This window comes from Excalfactoria chinensis, chromosome 2, assembly GCF_039878825.1.
Source record: "Excalfactoria chinensis isolate bCotChi1 chromosome 2, bCotChi1.hap2, whole genome shotgun sequence".
NCBI lineage: Eukaryota > Metazoa > Chordata > Aves > Galliformes > Phasianidae > Excalfactoria > Excalfactoria chinensis.
Window position 1 is genome coordinate 98,477,466 of NC_092826.1, and position 27,432 is coordinate 98,504,897.

The window sequence follows — 27,432 nt, forward strand, 5'->3', positions numbered from 1 at the left end:
TCTGTGTGATTTAAGAGCCAAAACCCCAAATATATATTTCATCCCCACTACTTGAATATGATGGATCAGATTCATGGGCAGTCATCCTTTTGTTTCAAATATCTTTATAGCTACAGCAGCAGTGACTGGGATTGTATCTCTATGGAAGACGTGCTGGGCCCCGTGGCTGCTGTACCAGCAGCAATTGACTTCCCACAGCCAGCATAGGAGGTCTGCTGGACATCTGTGCTTTGTGTTCAACCTCCTGAGGTTGAACTGTGAGGTAGCAGCTGTAGCAAATCATGTAGCACATCAGTGGAGCTGGGGATTGGAAATGCACAAATGTAGTTTAAGATAATCTGGCACCTCTGAGTATCTACACTCAGGTTTCTAAGCAGCCTTTGCAGTTATGGTGCTGTATATTAAGACACTCAGCCTTTTCCCCAGACTCCCACAAACCCATGAAGCCTAATTTTCCCCTTAGCCTCACCTAAAACAAGACAATAGAGAAACCAAAGGGAAGATCACTCACTCAGAAACAGAGAGGAGACCAAGCAGGTGGTAGAAAGATGACCTTTCTCCATGAGGTCAAATAGCTTTATTGTGATTAAACACTACAATACAGTATATATCCATAAAAAAAACTCTATAGTGTATATAAATTATTCCTTCCATTCAGTAACTCTTGTTTTCATTATTTTTTTAATCATCTCCGTTACAGCTTTGGTACAATGTGATTTTATTATATTTTTTTTTTTGTTTGTTTTTTAAATACTTTTAGCTTCACAAACTCAACACAAAGTACAAAACTAATCCGAATCAGGGATATTACAATCTACACAGTGGTGTTCAGTGGTAGGAAAAAATCTTACCTCAATGAATTCATGTCACTAGCTAAGCTATAAAGGCAAACCTAGCAGACATGACAAAAATATGCACCATTAACCAGCAAACATTATTTTATTTTTTTTTTCAAAATTTTATTTTATTTTATCTTTTTTTTTTTTTTTACAGGTTTTTTGTTTTTCCAGCAGCGAATCACTTGAGCGTAGTCAGTACTTATGTCCTCAACTGATCATTCTCTTTGTGTTCCTCTTCATTTGAAGGCCATGAGATTATTTGTCAGATAATGCACCGCTATCCTTGTACATCCACGCTAGGCCACAGCGTCAGTACTTGACCTGCCACCCTGCATTGTTAATGCTCGCACAGTTTGTCCTGCAGCTGGCAGAAATAACTGGAACGTTATTGGAGGGGCAGTGTGGGGCAATCAACCGTAGGTTGTTCTGTGGGGCAGGAGGTATGACATTACAGTAAACAGGCATTCCAGTGGCTGTAAGTGTTCCTTGACCTGATTGATTAGGTAGCATGATTGGTTGTTGATATGATTGTTGTGGCAGTCCTTGAGAACCCTGGGTCATTGGCACCTAGACAGGAGGAGAAAAACAGGTTGAAAGTACAGAAATTCAAGTAGGTCCTACGTATTTGAATCTTCCTTCTATCTGTATTTAGGTATACAACACGCTCAGACAAAGTATGTCCTTTTCTTCTGCTCAGAACAGTTCTGAACCCTGAGGCCTTCCTGTAGATTAGAGATGCGTTAAAGAGAAATCACTGAGCCCCTCGATACTATCAAGTGGCACTGCCATGATATGGCTGAGGGTGAATTGCCTGCACCAGTGCAAACAGAAGACTCAACCCTAATATACCTAGGCTATTAGATAATGTACCTAGGCTATTATGTGTAGGCCTTTAGCCTGTTCATCGCCTTTAAAACATGTTTTCTGTATATTAAATCTGAAGACATACATAAGGGGAAAAATACAGTCATAAGCAATTCTTCCGTTTCCAGTTGGGTTGACGTGGTGTTTTCAGGGAAGCTGATGGAAGAGGTGAATGGATGCTTTATCAGTCTATGGAAATGGATTAACATCATCAAGTTTTATAACTTTCCAGAGGGATTGCCAGGAAACATAAGCACCAGCCACTCTGTAGGCATCCTTACAGGCTCTTGTCATAACTCACAGAACCCAGGTATAAGGCAGATGTCTGGGTAATCTGTGGATTCAGTACGACACAAGCCACATCCTTCCTAACTCCAATAAACAAATCTCTCTCTGGCTACAGGATGTTTCAGAAGGCAGGGTAAGATCCTCTCTCTTAAGACACTGGCAACAGTCTTCACAGATGAGTGATTTTTAACTGGATCAGGCAAAGCCCTCAATTTGATTATAGAAAGCAATACTGCACTGGCAGAGGGGAAAAAAAAAGCAGAAAGGAGAACAGTGTTTCTGTCTCTTATTTCTTGAGTTCATTTCTGGCACAAGAAGTAGCATGATTCCTTCATGCTTTGTGAAGTTTCACCCGCACTGCAGGCTGTAATAAATAGTTCATTTAATGTATTCCCAATTCACAATGAAAATCGAAAGTACTAAGAATACATAAACAGGAAGCAGAGAAACCAATTTGACTTAAAAGGGCATTTATCTGGAGACCTCCTGCCACACGCTTCCCTAATGAAGTAATAAAGACCATTCCGTGACACGAAAACTTAATTCAATTACACACTCTCCGAAGGAATAAAAAAGCAGTCTTTGCAGCTTGTGATACCTGATAAGACGACATGGCTGGATACTGCACCATCATGCCTTGCACCTGGTTTCCCTGTTGATTATTCATCAGGCTCTGGCTTTGGGGAGGCTGCTGCATTCCCATGAGGCCCTGGAACCCTTGCTGCTGGTTCGGCAGGACAGGCTGGTAACCTGCAAGAAGAAAGCCACCTTCATGTACGCTGTCACTTTTAGGGACACAATTAAAACCATTCTCAGTCACGGTGAACATCCTGCATCCCTGCAGGAGGGGAGAGGCCACCCTGAGGGACATGTGATGTCAGGATGCAATTTAAAGCCCAACGAAGACACAGGGTACCACTGGCTGCCAGCTTCTTCCTCTGAGGCCACTCCCCATCGATTTCAAGGACACCAGCACTTGGCCATCACCGTCTTACCTGGCAGCTTTCCTTCAGGCCACATTTCTTATCTTCAGATTTGTGCCTCAGAGAGCACCCTCCCTTTCTCTTACTTTCCTTGCAATGCTCCACTAGCATGCTGTATACAGAGATGGTTTATTTAATCAAGAACAGCACCTACATACTCAACAGCTCCCCTCTGCAAGGTTTCCTGTACAACTGGAGCAGGTATGACATAAGTGTCGTATTCCATCCTACTCATTTCTTATTTGGCACAAGAGGAATCCAGAAGTACCTGCTCAGGGATGAAATTTTGGTGCTTCTGCTCCAGCCCCAAGTTGATCTACGTTCAAAGGCACTGCAACATGGCTGGCTTTCTGCGGGACAGCTCCTATAAGACTGAGAAATGGGCAAAGCCCGAAAGTTCCATAGGGCAAATCTGCTAATGAGGCATGAACGTGGATGGGAAACAATGTGGCAGCAACACAACCCAGACTTGCTGGATGAGAGTGAGCTTACTGGAGGAGGGTAGTGGTTAGAGATGAGGGATCTTGCAAAAAAAGGTGGAAAAGGACAAGATGATGTGGAAGGATCCTGTCCTTGAAAAATACAGCCAACCACGGTCATTATGGATCTGTGAATAATACCTCCTCGAGTCGTATTCGGCCTTCAGCACTCATATTATTAACGTGTAGCTATGCCGTGCGCTATCAACTCTGTAGCAACGTTTTCAGAATAAGCATATTTCAGTCAAAGAAGAACTATCAGGAGCAGCAATGCTGTGTTATTTTGATATGAAAAATGTGCCTTGCGTCTGCTCAATTTATATTCATGAATCAAGTATATGGTTTGATACGCTCAACGAATCGGAAATCATCACCTGAGTATTTCTTCATTATGTAAGAAAAATAAAGTAACTTATGGCTCTGTTTCTGCCAGTCTATTGAGAGCTGACAGTTCTCCTTCCAAACCTTTCCTGACGCTTGAGAAATGCAGGGGATCTCTGATCATTTTGGGGCATTAGGGATGTCTTTTCCATAGATCTGAGATTAATGTCAGCCAAGCAAAATAATACCAACAAAAATCAATTCCACAAGTGATGAACTTGGCTGGAACACAGAGACAAACGTCTCCCAAATGCAGCAGATTATTATACATTCAAATTTGCTCTTTTCCTGCACGCAAACACAGAGTCAGCATATTTTTCAGTCGCAAAAACTACCAACACCAGAAATGCTGTAACTGAGTTTACAGAAGGCTTATGAAGCAATAATAAACTGCAAGTCGCCTTCTGCTCCTTTATACCAGCTATGGTGGAAGCCTCAAAAGACGATTCATTTCTTATCAGTGGCATTTGTCAAATCAAGCTGCTGATGCAGCAATGACCGATGGACTGATGGTGGACCAAAGACCAAGTGATGCTAAGCTGAGGAATGCCACCAAACACTGAATCTGGGCTCTGGACCACGATACACTGACACGGTAGTGACGGGTGTTCAACAGACAGATACCACTGGGGTCAACATCAGTCAGCTCTCATGGCAATTGCATTACCATTATTTTAATCAGGCTGCTGCTGATAGTTGTCTCTTCACCTCAGCGTTGTGCTCCATATTCACCAATAGGATTAACTTATTGCCCAGTCATGCCATGAGCTCGTATTCATAATAAGTTATGAAAAGAGGGAGGTGCCACCCTCATGCTAAACACATAGGTGTTATCTAACAGGGTTGTTAGAATAACATGCACTTTTGCCCCGCCAAAATGTATTGACAAAATCCTTCTCTGTATCAGCAAACACTGCTCAGTAGATCATAGAATCACAGAATAGCTTGGGTTGGAAGGGATCTCAAAGATCACCTAGTTCCAACCCCCCTGCTGTGGAATGGGTTGTCAACTACTAGATAGACACCTGAGGAACCCATCCATCCTGGCCTTGAATGCCTCCAGAGATGGGGCATCCACAAGTTCTCTGGGCAGCCTGTGCCAGTGCCTTACCACCCTCTGAGTGAAGAATTTCTTCCTAACACCTGATCTAAGCCTCCCCTCTTTCAGTTTAAATCCATTCCCCCTTGTCCTATCACTATCTACCTGTGTATAAAGTCAGCCCCCTTCCTGCTTATAAGATCCTTTCAAGTACTGGAAGACTGCAGTGAGGTCTCTCCTGAGCCTTCTCTTCTCCAAGCTAAACAGTCCCAACTCCCTCAACCTTTCATTGCAGGAGAGGTGCTCCAGATGATGGTATAACCACTATGCAGTTTAGGTGCAAGAAGGCAAAAAGTGTTACAAAGGTTCGAGTGTCCTGACTATTTGCCTTTACAGGAAATTGTCACTTCTGTGGTCCAAAAGGACCACAGCTCCCTTGAATCATGTATCATGTATGGGATGTTTAAGGTTGCTGGTTGGCTTCCGTACCTGCACAAAAGTGAGAGGAAAGGACTGGCACGTTACATGGCAATCCATTTGTACAAGAAGCTGTTAGTATCAGAAAACAGGTGTTCTGAATTTTCCACCTCTGCAGCCAAAACTGGGCAGTTCTGACTCTTCCATTTTGTATGCTTTCACACGCAGCCCAGGGAAAGAATGGAGATGGGAGAAGTGAGACTCCTCATTCCTGATAGCCTCAATATCCCAGCCTTTCAGCATTGCTTGTGAAACTCTATCATTCTAGCAAACCACCTATTTTTTGAAGGCACAGACTGTCAGACTGCTATTTCCCCAACACTATTTCCTTTCTACACACACAGTAGTTTCAATCTGGAATTCGGCTCTGCGATGCTCTTGACATGCTGTTTGTTTTAATGAAATGAAAAGAATACAGTGTTCTCAAAAGGCTCAGGAGGGAAAGCTGTGCATTGCTGGGCAGAGATGGGCATTTCGGAGCTACACAGGTATCAGGAAACGGGTGAAAACAGGAAATGGCACCAGGCTTTCTGCAGTAAGTTTTCTTCATACTTGCTCTTTTGCTCGTTAGCTTTCATACTACATAAAGTGTAATCCTTAAAAGCCTCTTTACTGTCCCCTGAGAACACCCATACGTGGGTTATTTTCTAATGGCAGTACACATCAGATGAACCGTCCTATTACTGTGAGCTCCAGGGCCTCTTTACTGCAATTATATCATCCTGCTCTATGTTATCTCCGCTACAAAGGAGGATTTTTTTAAATCAGGGCAAACATGAGAGACATTGTTAAACAACCAGAGGAACAAATCGTGCTCAGAATTTCAATGAACGCCTCAGAGGAAAAACGAGCCTTGGATTTCAGTCTAAATGGAAGAGGCCGACATATCATCAAGGTAATGCTCTGAACCTTTATAGCCTGCATCACCATGCTGACAATCAGCTAGCTGAGACCTCCCAGAGGGAGAAACACTACATGAAACACCCACAAATGTTTTAATTTCTTAATGAGGCTATGGAGCTTAGAAGAGAAAATGCAGCGGTCTCGCACCCCTGCCAGTACCATCACCCAGAGCTGTAATTATAACAGGCTGGGTGCTCTGCTGGCCTCAGCACATGTCCTTCGTGAACAGCACATCCACTCCTTTCAGATTTGAAGCATACATTAGCAAGATAGCTTTATACATCAGCACTCCAGGTAAAGAGCAATCAGCACTTTGGATGATGAGAATTTTGCCTGGCACGACTCCCTGAACCACAAATCTTACTCTGCTCTCACCACTGGCCTCTAACAACATCTTGCATCTAAACCCAACTGATGCAAGCACATAAATTTGCAGCGGTTTTGGTGTGAAGTGTTCTGAAAGCTCATCTGCTTCCTTCAGTTCTTCAAGAAGCCAAGCTGTGGTCACCAGCAAACCCAAGACAAAACCAAAAGGTGTGTACTTCTGCAAAACACTGCAGCAACCTGGGCAAACTCACATGTGTGACATGGATTCCCATTCCTCCATCTTTTTCCTTTAATCCCATACCAGCACCGCCACCAAGTTGACACCACATGCAGAGAACTCACATGCATAAGGTGGCTACTGAATGAATATTTCTGGCCTACTTTAGATTGCTCCCCACCATTGAAGTAGTGGCTCTCCAAGTTTCTCAGGCTGAATCCAATCAGTATCAATTTCCACAATGTTGCCAGGCTATAATTATCTTTCAATATTAAAATCAGGTGTGAGTGGGATGCAGTTTATGCCCAATAGTCACAGAAACTTAACGTTACTAGCCAGAGAAGAAAATCTGTCTTCATAAAACTACAATCCAGTCATGACCACAGCAGCAAGTTTTGGCTACTCGCCTGTTTGCCAGATGATCTGAGTTGGTCCGTCCCAAAGTATCATATCATAGTATCATAGTATTGTGCGAGTTGGAAGGGACCTTAGAGATCATCGAGTCCAACTCCCGGGATTCGAGCCCTCTGTGTAGCAGAGCGGCACTTCTACCCCCTGCTCCACAGAGGGGATTCGAACCCGGGCCCCCTGGTGTTGCAGACGGGAATTCTACCGCTACTTGCAAAGCTGGAAGAAAGCAAAACTGAAGCAAGCAGTTTGGCAAGAACAAATGCTGTCTTAATACCAAGAACCCTTTGATTGTTCAACAGTCCCTAACTGCTACCTGTAAAATAGAAGGAAAGAGAGCAGAGTGAGAGAAGTGAGCTCTGCTCTGCCCTTACTTGTGTTCAGGCCAGTTGGCCAAGCCATGGGACATGCGTGCCGAAGTCCCTTCCCAGCACAACTGAAAGAAGGAATGTGATGCGACGGATTTCAACCAGCTAGAACAAAACCCTGTGTTCTATGTGCTTTTGTTGGTACCTCCTGCTGATGTTCTTTGCCTCGCATCTGTATTGCAACCAGATGTTCACCTCCCACACGAATACAAAATGACCACCTACAAAACCTCCCCAAACATTGCTGGCTCTAGCGCACTGTGCTCAGCCTGGTTTCTCACATCTGCACTAAGTGTTACATTTCCATGTCTGCTGAGGAAATCATTTCATTTGTTCCACTGTGCAGTTGGTCAGTATTTGACTAGTTTCACACAAGTAGAAACTAGCAAGAAAGTCTTGCTGAAAACGTTGCTGTACAATTAAGCTGAGTTGGACTTCAGCCTCACCACCCTTAAGTGTCTGCAGTTCGGAAGTCTCCCACAGAAGCCATGCTATTTAACATCTCCCTACTGGTGTGTCATTTTCTGCATAAGTCTGAGGATCTGAACTGCATCTTGTGCAGCTGGAATCAAAACCACTTTGTATACAGCACTGTTGCTTCAGCTTGGATCTGAAAGACGGGCTGTAAGCCATATCTGCTGCGGTGGATCAATCCATTCCTACTGTGTCTGCTTTCTCTCTGCACTACACATAAAAATGTCTTCAGCTAGTAAGATAGTTGGGCTTTGTGCTCCCCTTGAAGACATTTCAGATAATTTATGGGTGTAAGCTGGATGCCGTGTGAGCTGGAAGGACAAATACACAGTAGCTTAACACTAAAAATCTATTCCCTTCCCCTCAAAACATTAGACCATGCAATTGTTTTGTTTTCATACATACACAAAGGAAAAACAAGAGCACCTCTGCCTGAAGTGAAGAGCCAGGGTTATAAAACAGCAGGATTTTGAATTTCCTTTCTCAGTACACAATTGCTGCCAGAATTGCAGCTCCCTGGTTCCTAAATTGGCCTTAGCTTTGCTAAGAGCACCTTCCTGCTTCCCGAACCCGATTAACAGAATCGTTGCTGGAGGACCCACAGAAAATGGATCACATCCAGCTGCATTATAGAACTCAGCAAGATGTATGCATCAGAGATAAAAGACAGTAAGACTTTATTATCATAATAGAAGGAAGAAAAGCATTGGTTAGAAGACAGCTTGTTCCCCTGCTTTTCATCTGGCTGGCAAAAGTCTCTGTTCCACAAAGTCAGCAGTGCAAAACACAGTATTAAAGCTCTTTCACTTTCAGAAGAAGAAGAAATAAAATGTGGAAGTTGGCTGCAATTTTGCATTATTTCAGAACGACCCATTTGTAGGATTTGCTTAAAACTGCTGATGAAAATACCCGTACACAAAAGAAATTCTGTTGTGCGTAACAACTCTGAAATCCCCCGTTGGGTAGTTATATCCAGCTGGTAGAGCAGGGCCTGTCTTATCTGCTGAACCTCCCATCCTTGTCTTCACCATTTATTCTTTCTCACAGAGCTATGTGAAATCTTGTTGTGCAACCTCAGAGGCTGGAAGAAACCCAAAGCACGGAGCATCTGAAGTACGGTTTCATGCACTGCTGCAGACACCACAAACAACATAGGAAACTTCCCAGCTGCTAATATAATGCAAAGATCAGAGGAATAGCACATCCCAAAGCTAAGCAACCCCCCCACCCAGTACAAACGATTGAGATCAGGGCCTCACAAGTCTATTTTTAACTCTGCTTGTCCTACATAAACTGGAATGAGGTACATTCGTACCAGATCTGAGAGTGCTTTGTGCATAGCCTTTTCTTCCAGAATAGTAACAGTGTAAAACAAATGGCCCCATCTTGCTGGAAGAAGGCCTCCTGATATGGTGATCTAGATTATGCCAGTGTGAAGTGATGAAAGTAACACCGCATACCTGTGATACTTTGAGCTTCTTACATGTCAGCACCAAAGAAACATCCATTACATTTTCTTTCACCCTTTTCCTAAGAAGCCAGGCTCTAACTGCTGGAGACAAGGAATAGCATCAACTTAAAAAAAAACCCTATTTATATGCGTGCTCTCTGTCTCATGGAGAATGGTTTCACAAGGCACACCAAGCTGTTACTTAGACCCTTCCATTCCACTATTCAAGCAGCTGTCTTTTGAGCACAGATGCAAAACCATGGATATAGTGAAAGAAGTTTTTATGAATGACTTAAGGATGCATACCTGCATCATCAGTAACCACCAGTTACTCTTCCACACCTGAAAAGATTTGTTTTAAAACTCCGCATGTAAAAAAGCCCAGACAAATAAGAGGTATGATTAAACACTGTCATTATATACCTAATGAAATCACAGACTGTAACATCTTCTGAGACTAAAATTTTAATTAAGGCAGGCTGGCATTTGGGCTTTTTTCCTCCCCCGCGTTCCAGGGGAACAGCAGGTAAGGTCAAACGAAAAGCTTATGTGATAAAATTGCGTGAGAGCACTCCTAGGAGACCTGGCATTATTAACAAGAACACGAAGAAGGGCACAGTTGAACAGTTCAAAGATAAATGATTGCGTTCAGTTTACTTTTCACTATCAGCTGGATAACCCGAGAGCTGGTTTGTGACAAGAAATGTATATTAACAAGCATCAAAAGTAGCTAGAAAGGATACAAATACAGGAGATTCAAGGCTGGGGAAACAGTTTAAAATCTTGATCTATTCTTTCACTTCTCTACACAAAGGATTTCTAAATTACAGGGACAGCTTTAAGCACAACTTGCTACTGCTAAGTGGCTTGATGCTGAAAATAAACCTGTTCTTGCAGAACCTAAAACCATGTTATTACATGACTTACTTTATTCTCTTTTCATTTATCCTTCTATTTTACGTTTAAGGCCCTTTAGTTCCTGTTTTTCAAAATCTATTAGAAAAATGGTTCACTCTCCTTCCTGAAGATAAATCTGAAGATAAATGAATGGGTGCCTCTATCAGACACGGTTTTGCAACTCAAAGCTTCAGTGAGATTCAGAAAAGAAAGTTCTATTTTTAAGACAAAATCCTTTTTATCTCACTTCAGTAAAAATATAGAGGGAAGAGCCAGCTGCAAGCCAAAATAATTGCAACAGAGTAATGCAGGGCTCCATTACAGCAGCATAATTCTGGTGAAGCAGCTGATCCAGGATCCTGGCACTCAGCGCAGCTCAGAGCCTGACTTAAATGCATTAACCCAGACACAGCATGTGCAGCTGTTTTGGTAATCTGAGGCTTCTGAATTTTACTGGAGAGAAAAAAAAGAAGTCACTAAGCCAGCCAATGACACAGGTGAGAGCGAGAGAGAGGAAGAAAGTATTTTATACTGCTGAACTAAGTACTCAGTCACGTGCAAGGACAGCCTTTGGGAGACGGATTTGGAAAGGGCTTCCCTTTGGTTAGCATGATAAGCAACGGCAGATATCCAAAGCCAGCCCAGTGCCTGCAGCATAGTTACTGCAGGGCCCAGAGAGCAGCACTCTGAGAGGGGTGAGGCCTCCTCATCCCAGAGCAGCCAAGGCACGGAAGGCACGCGCTGAGGGCTATTGTGTGGCGTGGTGGCATCAGGGAGGTCTTGAAGAGCGCTGTGGAAAAGCCAAGTTCAACTCTCCCGCTCTCAGCCCCCGCATGCCAACCCCACTGACATTAATTAACGCACTCGTGGGCAGGCCAACAGATCACTGTGGAGTTTCTGGATTGCTCTTAAGAGCTCTGCTGTCTAAAAAACAAAGTACATGCAAATCTAGTCACAGCTCTAAACTGCGCTCACAGGTTGTTGAATGGGTGAGGTTTGCTGCACTTTCTCTTCAAAGGACTTTTCAGTAGCAAATATAGAACTCAGGCACAGCAAATAACTACTTACAGCTAATGCCAATGTAAAATTCCCTTCATATTAATAGCTAGATTCCTTTGGCACATGCCATGCTGAAGTTCTTGCTTCACGTTGAAGCCATGAGATGTAGAGGGATGCCCTTGCCAACAATATGTTACAGAGGGTCTTCCTGTAGAATGAGTACATAACATTGCAGTCTGGATTTGCTGCTTACAGAGATAAAGTGTTTACATATTCTCACAGAAGAGCTGAACTTTCTTTGAAGCTAAGACTTACAGCGAAATGGAAGGAAAAGAAGCGTACCATGAACTATACTAACACTGTATTTGGTATGAACTTATACTTGGTATGCATTCAAACTCTTATTGAAAAAACACAGGCAGCAACTTAACTCTTGGTATGTACGTACACATATGCACACACACATATATAGGTATCAGTGGAAACAGACTGAACAGAGAGCTAGAAGCGTGTTGAATAGTAGTAGCTCTTGTGCTGCAAGCCCTGTAGCTTACCTAACCACCTGTGTTAGCAGTGGGATGCAGGGCATGTGGCAGCTCCAGACTGTGTGATACAGCATTCAGCACAGGGCTGCCCAGGACAGTCTGTATGTATAATGAAAACAGTTGAGTAATATCCTTTCAGACAGTCCACTGGAGAGATCTTTCCTTATCTGATTGCAGCTGAATGGTTTCTTCACCCAAGTCAAGTGTCAATATGATCACTTTCTTTATGGTGTGGAACAGTCCTGGCCTTTCTAAGGACACCAGGCTCACAGCTGTATTTCCAGCTAAGACCATCTGCAGATATGACTGACATTGTCCAAGATAGAGGAAGATAACAAATGTCTGAGTCACAGACATCAGCTGGGCTACTGGAATTGACTGAGCACAGCTGTTCTCCATGCTGATGGTTTGAGCCTTGGAACACAGAGCATGTTGCAAGCAGCACAGCTCATGAGATGAGCAGTATGCTATGTGATATGTCCGAAACGTATGCCTTTCTGTGGTAGTATTCTGTTATACTAAGCAATTTCTGCCCGTAGTCTAACAATTATTCACAACTGCCTATCCACTGCTTTTGTTAGCAAGTCCTTAAGAGCTGCATGTGATGAGACTGCAAGCTACCCAAGCAGTATGAGATACGGCCCTAAGTACAAAATCAGCAGAAATAGACTTGAAAAAAAGTCTTATACATCCATGCAAGCTGTCAGCACACAAATTCAATCAATTTCAGAAGGTTAATCCCTGCATTACATCAGTCTGATTTTCCGGATTGCCCCCAAATAAGCAAACTCTTGACTGCCCATTTCCTAATCAACAACACTGTATTAGTATTGGTGGAATATCTATAAACATAAGTCTGGCATTTCCACCATGCCAGCTATGAAAACTTCAAGGAATAGCTGCAGTCTTTGCACTGAAGATTGTTCATTCTAGAATAGATGAGGCAGCTAGAGACTGCAATCTGAATGCCCAGTAGAACTGCACTAAGCTCTCCCAGAAAATGCACCAGAAAATCTCAGTACACTCACCTGCTTTAACAAGCACAAGTGCTCAGAGCTGCACTCAGGTACTGCTGATCCCCACTGCTTCTGCACACATGTTTAGTTTAATGCATCACATCACTTAGAATTGGGAGCTGTTTGTTTACCTATACCATAAGGGCACAGCAAGTTGTGGGTTGCATCCCCCCAGATAGATGCGAACAGATGCAAGGATGATACTGAAGCCAACACAACTTTGATGGAGCATATGTTTGCCCATATGGGTCCAACTGCAAAGATCGCATCTCTTCTTAGTGCACACATGCAGAACATAAACCGAAGACTACTGAGGTTAGGTCGACTTTAACTGACTTTGCACTGTAATGGGAACATTCACCTGCAACATGGTGATTACTCTGGCCTCTGTACAGCAGATCCCTTCAGCATTTGCTTAACTTCTAAACATGTGAGTGGATTTTTCTATTTCAGAGCTATGATTTACAGGCTTCTGGACTGAGGCCAGGGAACTCAGCTTCCTGATGGAGGAAATCTCCTATATGAGAAATACTGGGATTCACAGTATATTATTCACAGTATATTACCAGCATCTTTTAAACAGCTTCTGAGAAACTTGACCAGACAGGTGAAATCAGTAGAAGGGAAAGGAAGTCCCACTGCAATAAATTCAGTTCTACAAAATAGCATTGGCTACGTACCAAGAGATACTAGCAAACTGTAAAATAAATAGCAGCCAGGGAAGAGTAAGACACGTGTGGCACAAGCAGAGTGTTTCCAGACATCCTTACAGAGCAAGCAAACTCCTCTTAATTTACTAATAGATCCTAGTCCAATTTTCTTGGTTTTCTTGTTAATTCAAATAGGTGATAAGGGAATTGGGCTAGGGATTGTATGCTAATAAAGCAGTTGTTACCATTGAGATCTTCCATTTCCACTGTCTTTACACCTTTGAAGTACAAGACAGAAGACATGCACATGATCTCGATATCAATCTTTCCACTAAAACTAGGCTGTATCTCACACCTAAACCTTTGTCTTGAATGGAGATGAACAGCAAGATCTGTGGATGTAGTCACCCCCATGCCTAGTTAGCTTCACTCACGGTCACACTACTCATCTGGAAAGGGAGGAGGGAGTAAGTAAGAACTGAAGCGAAAAATACCTGAAAAACTAAAAAACATTCCCTTCTGACATTCCTAATACAACCCTACCAATTTCTAAGACTTCAAAATCTTTGCTTGAATTAAAACAAGAAATGGAACAGTTTAATTGTTCATAGGCAATGGAAGGAATCTTCGTCCAAGGCGAACAGGAGAGAATGAAAAGGCAGAGAAAAGAGGAAGGTGGCTTCAGAGGAGACTTTCTGGTTTCTGTACTCATTCCTGAGACTGACTATTGAGTTGGCCAAGAGGCTGACAGCGGTGCTTGGGAAACAGGCAGACAACTGCTGGAGCTGGTTTGGGGTTATCACTGCGAAAGGATATTTTGGTTAACCCAACCAGCTTTAGAAGGCTGATCTGTCAAGCAAAAGAACCTTATCTAGACTAGGTCTGTGAAACCCACGGGATCAGTTCTGAGCCCTGCATCTCCTCTTAAGGTATCTGCAACTGTATGTATGCAAGACTTAATTTCATTAGCCAAAAAAGGGGAGCATAACACATGTTGTGTATAGAAGTCTCTGGAATATCTGTGCTCTGTCTGCTGTAGACCTCACCAGGGAGATGCTGGCTCTCAGAAATCTTTGCGAAAGAGCTGCCACGAACACTGAGAAGTTCTGTGCAAGGTCTGCAATCATGGTTGATGCTACACATTCAGAGCTATGGGAAATGCACAGACCAAACAAATATGGAGTCTTCAGCTCAGCATAAAGACTGATGACAGCTGGGTGTGTGGTTGAGGTAGGCAGCTGAGACAGCAGCAAGGATTTTTTCCTTGCATACATGATAAATATTGATAACTTTTTTGCTTGCTTACGATATAGTACACTCCAAATGCATTACTTCTTTCTGTGTATTAGTTTTCCCATATGTAGAATAAGGTATTGCGGGGAGACTTCTTCATGAGACATTCTTCAGTCCAGCAGTGCTGAAAAGTGCTATGCGTGCTCTGGATAAAATCGACGGAAAAAAACAGCTGATCTTCAATATAATATATAATGCAGAGAGACCTCTAGGTACTGAAATTGTTAAGAATTGCATACAGAGCTTTGCAAAATTTCCAGTTGGCTGAAGAACACTGGTTTGAGCCAACAAAAAAGATATTTTTTCAGACAGCATCAATAAGGGCAGGGCTGAATTCCCAGAGCCTGAGGTCTGCCAGTACTGGCAGGAAGGCAAGGAAGAGGATACAATGAGACTCATCTGCTGGAGAACTGGTCTTAGAACACAGGTCTCAGCAAATCGTCAGGGCCAGCAAACAGATGCAAATGTGCACTTTGAAATTAACCGGGAAGGGTTTTGAGAAGGCTTTCCAGTTGCTTGCCCGGAGGCAACTGCCAGCTCCTGAGATTCAGCTGACAGGACAGAGAGGTCTTCTGTGGGTACAGGAGGAAACTCAGCGCTTTTTCATAGAACAGTAAGTATATGCCACCCTTTGCTGCTCCGCTCTTGTAAATTATCTAAATAGATGGACAGAGGTACAGACGCATTCCCACACAACGACTGAAATTAACGCAGCACCATCATCCAAGTCTGCTTTAGGCTAAAATGGTTGTCTCCTGCTTTTGTCCTCTGGATGGGGTAGCTGATTTCGTCTACTTCTGCCTAGGGCTGCACCAAGTCAAACCACGAAGCAGAAATGTTTCTCCATGTAAGATTTATAACACGCATTTCTTGAAGCGGTGGCTGATGTGCCCAGGCAATCTGCTGAAAATGTCTGTGTGGCAAAAAATGTTTGAAAAGAGAAAATCACAGGATCTGTAAACACATCTGCAGAATGTTCTTCAGTAACAAGCTAATCATTCTCAGTTGCAAACCTTGAGAATAAACACCAACTTCTGCAACTGGGAAAGGACAAATGTAAGTCAGACCTTCCGACTGCTCCTTGTGACACGGTATTAAGTCTGCAGCTATAAACTTTCCTTACAATAGCACCAGTAATTAGCATAGCTTCTTCAAACTAAAAAGCAGATGAGAACAATCTATACCTTGTAGCAAAAAGATCTGCAGGAAATAAAATAATTCACTAATAATAAAAAACCCGCAATTTATACACCTTGTTTTCATATTCTGAAATGAGCCACCATATCAATTAAGAGAAAAGCACTTTTTCCCCATCACAAGAGAAGCCTCTGCAAATTGGTTCATAAATATTCACTGGTACTTTAGGCATGGCCATAAAAAGGAGACACTTTACTGCCTGTCCTGAAAATGGCATATTTAATGCCAGAACATCACCAAGAAAAAAGAACTAAGGAGAGGCTCATGCTGCGGGCAGCTTCCAAGGAATGGCAAGGTCCTGCACCAGACTCAGATCATGCTGAGCTGATCTGCTGCTTTGGCAGGAGAAAGAAGTGATGGGTGAGCTTGGGTCTGTCCAGAGCTTACAATGACAGGTGTGCCCTTTTTTTTTTTACCTTTATAAATCCAGGCAATTGAATAGCTTGGTGGATATTCTGCATAGACAGCAAATAAAGTCCATGAAGCAAGAAAGCTCCTGTACTTTCCCACTGTCCTGCTCACTGCAGAGATCACATCTGGATCACTGTGTGGATGATCTACACAGTAGACTGGCAGAAGAAATGCATACAAGCCACAAGCAAAGCTACCTCAGCCATGCAAACTGCATGGAAGAATGAAAATTAAGGAAAAACAGAACACAAATGCAAGCATTCTTAAAGCTAATTAATTATAATCAGATAATGGTTGTAACTATAATACATCCATTAAAGTGATGTCTTCTTCACAGGGCAAGGCATAGTTTCCATTCATATGTATGTATCTATCAAGGCTGCTCAAATCCATTTGATAAAATAAGTTATGATGCATTACAAATAAAAGTCTAGCATAACGCCACGACTGTGAAGTATGAAGATAACATATTGTGCTGGCGAGTGATAAAATTGCTCACAGTGACAGCTGTGATTTATTGAAGCAATTCAAATACACTTTGAACGTATATTAGCTTCGCCTCTGTCCACAAAGGGCTCATTTTAGCAGGGTAGGCCACACCAGTGATAAATTACATACCAGCAAGAACTGAAGGCAATTGGCAACATCAGATGCCCAAAGGCCCCGAATTACTCCGATAATGTGGTTTTCATGATAATACCTCACATGCAACAGCATCTGAGCACCTAAAGAAACATATCAAAGCTGTGTTTTTGTTGGCTTTCTGGAAGATAACATTGGTGAGAGCGGCAGGGACTTCCCAGCTAAGGCTGACACGCAAAGCATTCATAAATTGGCTCTGGAAAAACATTTGGCACAGAAGGTTGCAGTTTAGCTGCTACCTTTTATGCAGAAGCTTGAAAATAGTGCCACCTGCTTCCAGGCTGTAGGCAATGGAACAACCACAGGCTTGAGGACTATGGGCTGCAGCTCCCATACAACCTGGCTGCTGCAAGGCTCTAGAGAAGACTGGCAAAGCTACAGAAATGCTGCCATGGTTCCATGGTTTAGTTGTGTTTAGACCCAGAACAGAATGGGGAATATACAATACTTGGTCATTGCATCCATTCTGGCATTTGCATCAGCATTTCTGAACAGGAAGCTAATTACTGCTCATGTGTCCTATCTGCAGTGACAGCAATGTTCTTCCCACAGCCCAGAGGAGCACTGAAAAGAAGCAGCACAGTGCCAAAGCATCCTCCTACAGCAAGGTCTTACTACTGTAAAAGCATCAACAATATTTTAATGTAAGATATTCTGGGCTGAATTCCACTTTACAACGCACTTGCACAGGCCACATTGAGAATGACTTCATAGTCAGTCTGAGCTTCAGGAGTTGCCTTTCTAAAGAGATTATGTCTCAAGACTGAGAGCCACACAGCAACCAGTACAGTCTCCATGTTCTGGCACACTAGGAAGCTGGCCTCTGTCTCTTTACAGCTCCTAATTTAACAGCAACAAGTGAAATTAATGACTCGGTCAAAGCAATTACATCTTGCTGTGGATCAAAAGAAGTTTATCAGCAATTATACAGTAATCAGCTCTTCTCCAAACATAAAGCACGTTTAACAAAGAGTTTGTTCCTGGTGGGCATTTTTTAACTTCTGTTTAATCCAAAACACTCCCTCGAGAAATGATAATCAATATTCATTTCTGTAATACCTACTACTTACAACCTGAGGACCTCAGACATACTGCGTATTTCTAGAATGAGCCCATGCAACTTCTTAGAGAAAAGTTGGCCATTTCTTGCATTTATGCCAGTAAACATCTGAGCAAATCTAGTTTCTGCAGTCAGGCTCCATAGGAAAAAAGCACCAGTGACACTGTTACTGAAGTGGTACACAATGTCTACGTACAAATTGACACCTAAAAATGGGTAAACACATTCCCTAGAGATGGGGAGCTGGAGAAGATGCAGAAGTGTCAAAACTTAGCAGTTGTTTTCCTAATTTTCCTGCATTGTATAGGGAAGAAAGAGCTGGAAACCTTTTTGAACCTGCTCTCTTATCTTTTTCTCTGTTTCCTTTTAACTGATCCAACAGTTAGAGGAAGGAACATTTCTTCCTTGGACTGAAATTCTTGGTAGCATAGAAACTACAGAACAGTGTGCACTATTGCTTTCATTTATTTACGGCTCTGAAACACCAGTATTCTTCAGAAACACTTGTAGGAATTGAACTGTTCATAAGGTAACTGTTATTCTTACTAGGTTTTTTCACTGCTAGTTACTAGAAATATGGATTCAACGTTATTTTAAGCTCAACACACTGTAAAAGAATTATTTCAGTACTGTGTAATTATGATTGTTACATCACTTTATAGAAGTACAAGGCAGAAATGAAGTTCAAGCAAGGGAGAAGGACAGGAACATCCCTGTTTCTTCAGTAACTTCAGCTTAAATATCAAAAGCTGTAAAAAGGAAGTTTACTTTACTTTTTTCCCCCCCCTATACACTATAAGTGTAAACTTGCTAAACTAAAGGAACCTTTTTGCAGCATTCCTTACTAACAGGCCAGAAATACTCTGCCACCTTTTTATCTCCGAGCAGGGGAAGAATTCTCCCCTCTTTGCTGCAAATTGAGCAGGAGGAAGCAGTAATTATCACAGTCCACAGTTGGTTGGCAATTACAGGAGAAGCAAGAACACCCTTCCCTATGCCACCACTCACATGTGCTTTCTTTTCTGTAGCACTTTTTTCGTAGCACTACAGTAACCTGGGTAGTAAAAGTGAGTGGAGAATGCTTGGTTTTATTCCTCCCACACCCTCAAACAAGGATGGACTTCTGGGCCCCCAAGACACTATTATTATCATTACAGAACAAAACAGACTTTCTTCTAAGACAAAGGGTATACTGGATTTATGATTTCAAGACTGTCTGCAAGGAAAAGGGTAAACGAAGAACACAATCTGCTCCTCACTCTGTCTCTACCTGTTTTTTTTTCTGTACTGCTCAAAAACTTGGTAGAGCACTGATTTCCTCTCTTCTTCGCTTTTAAAGCCAAGCATTCAGTCGTACCCATCCACAGCTTTACTTTAGGCCTTTATCAACTATAGCAGTGCAAACAGCAAATTATTGTGAAAACTGGAAACTTTCCATTTCTATCAGCCCCCCTAGTTTTCTTCAAAGAAAACAGCAGCACGTTTCCCAGGCCTAAGACAGTAGCTCTGGAAAGCTGCCATAAATGGTAAATACAGTACCACGTAAAAGGCGTAAGTATTTTACCACCTGCTTTTACAGCCTAGTAATTGTCATATGCCTTTTTGCTGCGTTGCCCTTCAAATGAAAGCAAAATGCCCTGGTATTACATTCAATTTTTCTGTTTCTGTTATGTCAGTGTAACAATCTTTTGTAACAAGTGAACAAAAGCTTTTCCACCTCTGTGCGATCAATGTTATTGCTCAAGCAAAGATAACTGGTATCTCTTTGTTAAGGCTCTGTTTTCATGTACTGTCAGATTACAAACACAATTCTAACTCAGCAGATAACAACCCGCTTTTCAGACTAAGGGTGAGGTGGCCTAGGTGGAAATACTAAATACCTTACACACCCTTGGACATAAAGCACTGTTCTACCCCAGGATCTGCGCACAATTACAGTATCAGACTGTACAGCATGGTCTGTGCAGATCCACCCATCCAAAATGTCAGCTAATGACAGCAGAAAGTTAAGGTTTGATGTAAACAGTAATCCTCCTATGTCAGAACTACTCTCCCAGTGAAATCACAGCAGCTTACGAAAGGACCTTCTGTGCTTGCAGAACAGCAGGTAGATTTACTCCTAAAGGCAGGTTAAGAAATATACCTAGAGCCAAGCATACAGACATCTCTATAGAGATGTGCAGTTCTCAAAATAAAAGTCAAGCACTGCAAAGTGTGAGAAATTTGTCATTGCTTGGCTAGAGCTTCATTGCCTTAAGGGGTCACAATCCCAGCACTTTAAAACTGAAAACAGTTCAGTTTTGTGTCCACGTGGCCTTAGAGAGCACCAGGGTGCTGTGGTTAAATATGCAGAAATCAGGGAATGGCAGTGCAAAAGTAGCCCCTAAAACCTTAATTCCAGCAACTTACGCATACATGAATAAGATGCAGTATTTAATTGTATAATAATCATGTATATTGCAACAGGATTTGCCCCGTAAATTGCTAATGTGACCACCGTCAGAATTTCTCATCTTCCTATTTCGTATGTTATGAAGCATGGGAGGACTTCAAAATGGATTTGAGCATGACAGCTTGCAAAGACATGACCTTGATCATCACGTAGCGCTAGACATTCTCTGCACAGACAGATCAGTGTACATTGCTAGCAATTTTCTTCAGATGTATCCATTGTAAGCCATGAGGAAAATCCCATGAGGAATACGCTAAGTAGCCAAAGTCTGAATTTCAAAACCAAGATTCAATTAAATCTGCATCTGCTTTTGCTAGGGCACTCAAAAGGGTAGTCTCACTGGGAACTATCCTGTCAAATGTTAACCTCCTACCCCGAGGTATGCTGGTGTTCCAAGCTACAAGCTTTCTTTCCCCGTTTAATTCTACAAGGAATAACATATCTGCCCACACGTACTCCTCATACTCAGAAGTCACGCATGTGGGTCTTTTATTAATTTTATGAAGTATGTTCTTTGGAAAGCAATAGGTTGACACAAACCTCACCACAAAACAAATGGACAAAAAAAGATCTACATGAACGTTATCTCGCTGTCGCAATGCTTGGATGCTGAAGCTTTTAAGAACTTCGATGCTGATCAGTTGGGATCACAACATTGAAAAGCCAAAGCCATAATGTGAAGAACTTTTTAAGGAGCTGGAACTAGAAGTCCCTCACATTCATGCAACAAGGGACAACTCTCTGAGCCCAGAGAATTCTCCCGGAGGATGCTAGAGGCTCACAGGCTGTGTTTCTAGTACAATAGACACAGTGAGTTTTATCAGATGCAAGTGGATAGCCACCTGTTGAGCAAAGGTAGAATATTAGTGGATAAGAATCCCCAGAAACTGCTTACTATCTTTGCCGTGCAGCAAGATCGAGGCAGTTCCCTAAGCATCTCACAGGTGTTCTTGACTCATTTCTCTTCATCCTGGAGGTCCTACCTTCCCTGCCAGCAAGTTCCTTGGACCTTGGAATGGATAATACGGATAGCCTGTAGTCTTCCTTTCACTTACATGTATTAAAATAAAAATATTAAACCCAAACTGCTGAACATGAAGATAAATCAGGTATTCTTGCATTTATTAAAACCTAGTATGCAATTAACCACCTGTTCAGCAGGATCCTCCAGCATCCTTCCCATCCCAACAACAGCAGAGTGTGACAGGGCTGTCAGCATCACAATACATATGAAAAGCAAGTTAGATTACATTTCTAATGATAAAAACTTAGTAAAGTCTTCAAATTACTACAGTATATTATAGAAAATGGGTTATCACTTCTTTCACTCCAGAATCTGCCCAGACCCCACGATTTTGAAAACACTACCAGGAATGTTAATGCTGCTGTAAAACAGCAAGATGGATATCCAACACAAGTCTGACATTCAATTTTGTGCTTGGTGAGTTCAGCATTATTACAGCAATTGCAGTAACTACCAATGTATTTAAACACGGTGGTACAGCTTTACCAGCTCATTTTTTGTGCCCTTGCCCTCACCTCAGCTTCCTTTTTGGCACTCAATAGCTACACCTGGTGTATTAAAACTTCAATAATCCTACAAGAAATATACAATTCAGCATTTATTTTCAAAGCCCACGTTGGTATCACTCAGCATAACACCCTGCTGGGATTGCTTCACAGCACACAACCACTTGGCTTGCTTTTCGCTCTCATTTTAACTTATTGGATGTACTGAGTCTGTTTATTTACAGAAGAAAATTCAGAAACAGAGCTCTTGCTGATTAATTATGGCCTGCTCGGAAACAGCATTTTGCTGGTCAATCAGAAGCAGCTCTCTAAGGTAAATCGTATTTCCATATGTCCACGCCTGTTGCTCCAATAGGTTGTACCACTCCATATTTACACAGTGGGTCATGCTGTAGCACAAATAAGCTGTCTAGTGCGTTTCACTGTAAACTTATGTTAATCAGGACTGAGTAGAAAGAGCAGAAATCAAACTAATTGTGCCCTCCTCGTTTTTCTAATTGGTGAGAAAACTTGCATACTTTTTCTCTTTTTTTAAAACACCTGGACACAATGGATGAAAACGCAATATGCTGAACAAAGATGGGCAACCTTAGAGCTGTCCCAGCACTACTGAGGACTGCAGTGTTGGGATGTCTGTCACTACTACTCTGGCATCAATGAAAGGCAGAAATGAACAGTGAGGACTACAACACTTGCAAGGAGAGAAGCACATGGAGATTTTTCTCAAGCAAAACACTTTACAACTTTTTTTTCTTCAGCAAGGACAACAAACTGTTGTTTCCTAAGGCTATCACATAGAAACAGTACACAGCCTATAAGAGACTGACAGGAAGTGTCTTGTGGCTTCTTGTCATTATGTAGCTAGCCAGGAGATTGAATGGCTCCTGTCTATTACTCCACTGCACCAGTATGTTGAGACATGCTTTCTGGAAGAGCTTCACATTCTTCTCCATTTTCTTTCACATCCTTTACCTCTAATTATCAGAGCACCCTTGACACAGTTCCGTGACAAAGACCCACAGCATGCACTCTTCATCGACACTTACACTGACCGACTTTCCCTAAGTTGGCAGAAGAGCCTCAGGGTGAAGTGAGGTTAGTAGCATTGCTTTGGAATACATACAGCATGCATGGGAGCTGCAAGGAACAGTGGTGCGATCTGTAAAATTACATCTTCAGTCTGCTTAGCAGCTCTGAGCAGCTCACCAGAATGGAGCATCATGTGTATGGAACCGATCTCTGTCAAGAGTAGATTATTTCAAAGCTATTAAGACATGCACGCACCTTGGACAACACTTTCTCTCTCCATAATACAAGTCCTACCATGCTATGTTCTACATGAGCTACAGTTGAGAGAACACAGTAGTGTTTTTCTGCACCAGCACTGCAATACCAATACACAGTTCATCATCTTGTGATAACTTGGGCATAGAAGATGCTCTGCAAAAATCCCACCCCTCTCTTTTACGCACAAATCACAGACAAATTCATACTTTTCTAGAACAAAGAACAGCAGGAAACCTAATTCAGATTTCTAATTCCTTTATTACATGACATAATTATATTTCACCAGATTACTTTAGCCTCAAAACGTTGCTGCATTTATAATTATTTGTTGCCCAACTCAAGGTTAAGTGAAGAAACAGCCTCAGCTGAGATTCTGTTTAAGCCCTTATTTTTCGCAATGTGATACAAAAGATTAATTGCTTTACATTCTTCAGTGAAGATGAAATTAAAATTGCTGTTTGATATGAACTATTAACGCAGCAATCATTTTGAAGGAGCATATTGTTTCTTGAAATTAATACATTTCCCCTCCTTCACTTAATCCATAAAGTGGTTCATTTTTGGACGTTCCTTGGAAGGACTTGTAAAAAATCCAGTCTTCAGCACTCCTACAGACTCACTATCTGCTGAAAGGCAGCTCTCAACAACGAGCAAAATGACAATCCAGCAATACTGAGCAGATACTATTGAAGACATTCTGTTTCTATCAGCACGCTTCTTGGAAATCCCGAGGACGGTGCTGAAGCGTTTGAATTGTTTTGATAACAAAGGCTGACATAAAGTGCAAGGATACTTAGATATAGCCTAAATATCTGCTCGCTCAGACAACCCTGCACTTTTTTTTTGGTGCAGATCTTTGTGAGCACAGCACACAGGTTCTTGTTCACTGCTGGCAAAAATGCAGAGCTAATGGTGGCGACTGTGTTGAAAAATAGTGTTTTGTAGCCAAGAATCTGCTATATCTAACGGTATTGCTATGCTCTTTGTATCTGTGGTAGCTTCCATGGAAATAAATAGAAGCATTACTTCTGGAGTGACTTATGTATATAGTTTAAATGTGTGCTTGCTTAGAAACTGTAGCTTTTTTAAAGTAACTTCTCTGGGCTAAGATGATCCAGAAATACTTAATTCCAACATAAGTTGTTTTGCCCAAGTCATATAAAACTGGGTGGGACTACTTTTGTTTGCATGGGAAGTCCACTCGCTTATTACGTTACGGCTCTGGGCCCTTTGTATAGGCAAATCCAAACAATACAAAAATTAAATATGACGTGAAATTCAAACACTTGTAAAAACATGAATTGCTTTGTACAGTGCTATTAGTGACAGCACACATGTAATCCTACACGTATGATCCCAAAAGCTACTTACCATTTCCATTATTCGGTTGAAAGGCTAGGTGCTCAGCATTTCACAGACACTGAATAGGCAGTGAATGAATGAACAGCTGCGACTGTAAAAGCATTTTCTTTCTTTCTCTGATTTATCTGAGAAAATGAACATTTTTAGAGACAGCCGACTGCCTGGAATTGGAAGGCCAATGCACCTACCATAATATTCCTTTAGTCCCGGATGCACGTTCTTTGCTGCACTTCTCAAGGGTGAAAAAAAAAATCTCTTCACATTTATATACAGGGTTCTTAGCACAGAGGGCTCTCAAGGCTAGCTGCAGCTCCTAGGCACTGCTCAAGTACAATAATCATTACTGCACAGATTGGCCTTTCCCTTTCCTTAAGCACTGGTGTGATGGTAGACAAAAGACTGTCTTTTACCAAGACTCTGAGACTTTGGGCACCACGTTGAAAATAAAAATTAGATTGCAAACAACCCCAGAGAACCCTTCTGTGTTAAAATACTTATAACTTTAACTCCTTACAGACAAGCTGGGATTAAAGCTCATTTAATTTCCCCATCATCCAGCTAAGGTTGGCTTATGCATTCAATCCTTCACACAGTGGAAGTATTTAGGTTAAAAAGAACATTTTCGTAAGAATGATTTGTTTGTTCAACACACTGAGTAATGTACTTGTCTCTCCATCCTGACAATAAGATTCCTGATGAGGATTATAGTCATCTCTCACCAGCAGCTCGTAAACAAAAGCAGGAAAAGCAGGTCTAAGCAGCACTGATCAGTCTCCACTTAGCATAGGCCATGTTAGTTCTGGAGTGAATTTACACAAAATGACTTGCATTCATAGCTAGGTCTCAAGACTGGCAGCAAAGGCTGAGCAAAGAATCGCCACTTTGCCTTCTCAATCTATATCCCATTAGCCATGAGGGAGTCTTCACCACAGTCTGCAGCAAGAAAACATGAGTTTATCCTTTTCATTTGTGATGATAAATGCCAGAGATACCCATTGAAAGTGAAACCTCAGCAGGGACCATGTATCACTAGTAATAACAGAAATAATCAAGCTGTTGTTAGAACCAGACACTCAGACAGCAAATTCAATTTTTTTATTCTGTGCCCAATAACAACGACAGCTCCTAGCCCTCATGCATTACAATTAGCTCCCGCTGCAGGAATGCTCCCTGCTCTGGTGCATAATGAGCACACTGCAAAGACAAGCAGGACCTGGGGAAGAGGTGGAGAAGTGTTGAGAGAGGCACCACACGTCCTTGCCTGTCACTAAGGAAACCAGCTCCTCTTTGGGGATGCTCTTAAGAGCTTGACTCATTCACACTCCCACGGTATGAGCCTCACTTCCCATCACTGGCAATTAAGACAATTTTTTAACAACACATACAATCTATGTGGTGGTAAATCAGAAAGAAAATGCCCTTGCACGTGGCCTTGCAGAGGGCCATATGTTCTTGCAGCTGGCTTATGCAAACAGTAACTGACTGCAACTAAAGACTGAACAAAATCTAGGTAAAGTCACTGGTTGCTTTTCACACATCAGGAGGGCTGGTCACCAAAACACTGCTTCAGTTCATGGAATATCACTCTTTAATTCCTCTGCTCTACCACTGAAGAAGCTGTGGCCTTTCTTTCAGACAGCTCACACTTGCAGACATCTCTTTTGAGCCCACAGTCTACAGACCTACTGTAAACAGCATGCCTGAAGCAGCACTGGAGATGTCCTCCACCTTCCAGATGTGCAATTCTGACAGTGGTGGTGTTTCACTCATTCTAGCAATGGCAAGAGCAATTGGCAAAAGAAAAAAAATTAAGATAAATATGAAATCCTTCTTTCCTCTAATGGGTTACAAACAGAAACCTCTCCATTATTCAGAGCTGGAAAATTTCATCGCAAGAAGTGGAAGCACTGTGCATTGATACAACACAGAATTAGCAGTAGAGATGATGTATGACTTTCTGGCAAAGGAAGGCAGAAATACAAAGATTCTTTGTATCCATTGTTGAATACCTCAGAGCATTCCCTACATCTCAGCATGGCCTCTGCGATTTCTTGCAAGGAATATTGTAATGTCCTACTACTGCACAATGCAGCTAGAAATCTTTACTCTCTCTGCTTACTCCTGCTTATTAACAAGTATGATGTTAATACATACTTATTTAGTAATGTATATATATATATTAGTCTGAAACTCTAGGAATAGTATCAAAAATGACTTCAATTTTAATTAGAACTAGAAAAAAATGAACAAAACTTGATAAAATTTGAAAGAAAAACCCCAAAATGCCTGCCTTAAGATACATACAAATTTCAGCCTACCAGGGTTCTTTTCCCTCAATATTTCCTGTCTCTTGGCGTGAATGCAGAACACATGAGGCATTTGAAGAGGAGTAAAGCTGTTCAACAGAAGTTATTCTGCCTTTTAATTCTCAAGATCCAGAAAGCTGGAGGGAATGTAGTGGTATTAATTCTGCTACTAATTTAAATTTCAGCTATTCTGTAAAACTAGATGCTTGTTGGTTATTGGCGCTTCATTACTGCTTAGTGTCTGAAGGACAACTTACACTTTGTGCTTCCAAGACTAGACATTTCTAA

The 27,432-nt window shown here is 41.9% G+C and overlaps 1 protein-coding gene across 27 annotated transcripts in view; it reads right to left on the reverse strand.

Moving 5' to 3' along the window:
- Positions 1 to 536: 536 nt before the first annotated feature.
- Positions 537 to 27,432, reverse strand: part of ARPP21 (cAMP regulated phosphoprotein 21) — a 126,458-nt gene continuing 99,562 nt past the window's right edge. For all 27 annotated transcript variants that reach the window (XM_072328816.1, XM_072328837.1, XM_072328835.1 and 24 more), the window contains 2 exons: positions 2,590 to 2,741; positions 537 to 1,406 (listed from right to left, as the gene is read on the reverse strand). In XM_072328816.1, the coding sequence (XP_072184917.1) occupies positions 1,149 to 1,406; positions 2,590 to 2,741 (410 nt within the window). In that variant the 3' untranslated portion in view covers positions 537 to 1,148. The remainder of the gene's footprint in view (positions 1,407 to 2,589; positions 2,742 to 27,432) is intronic.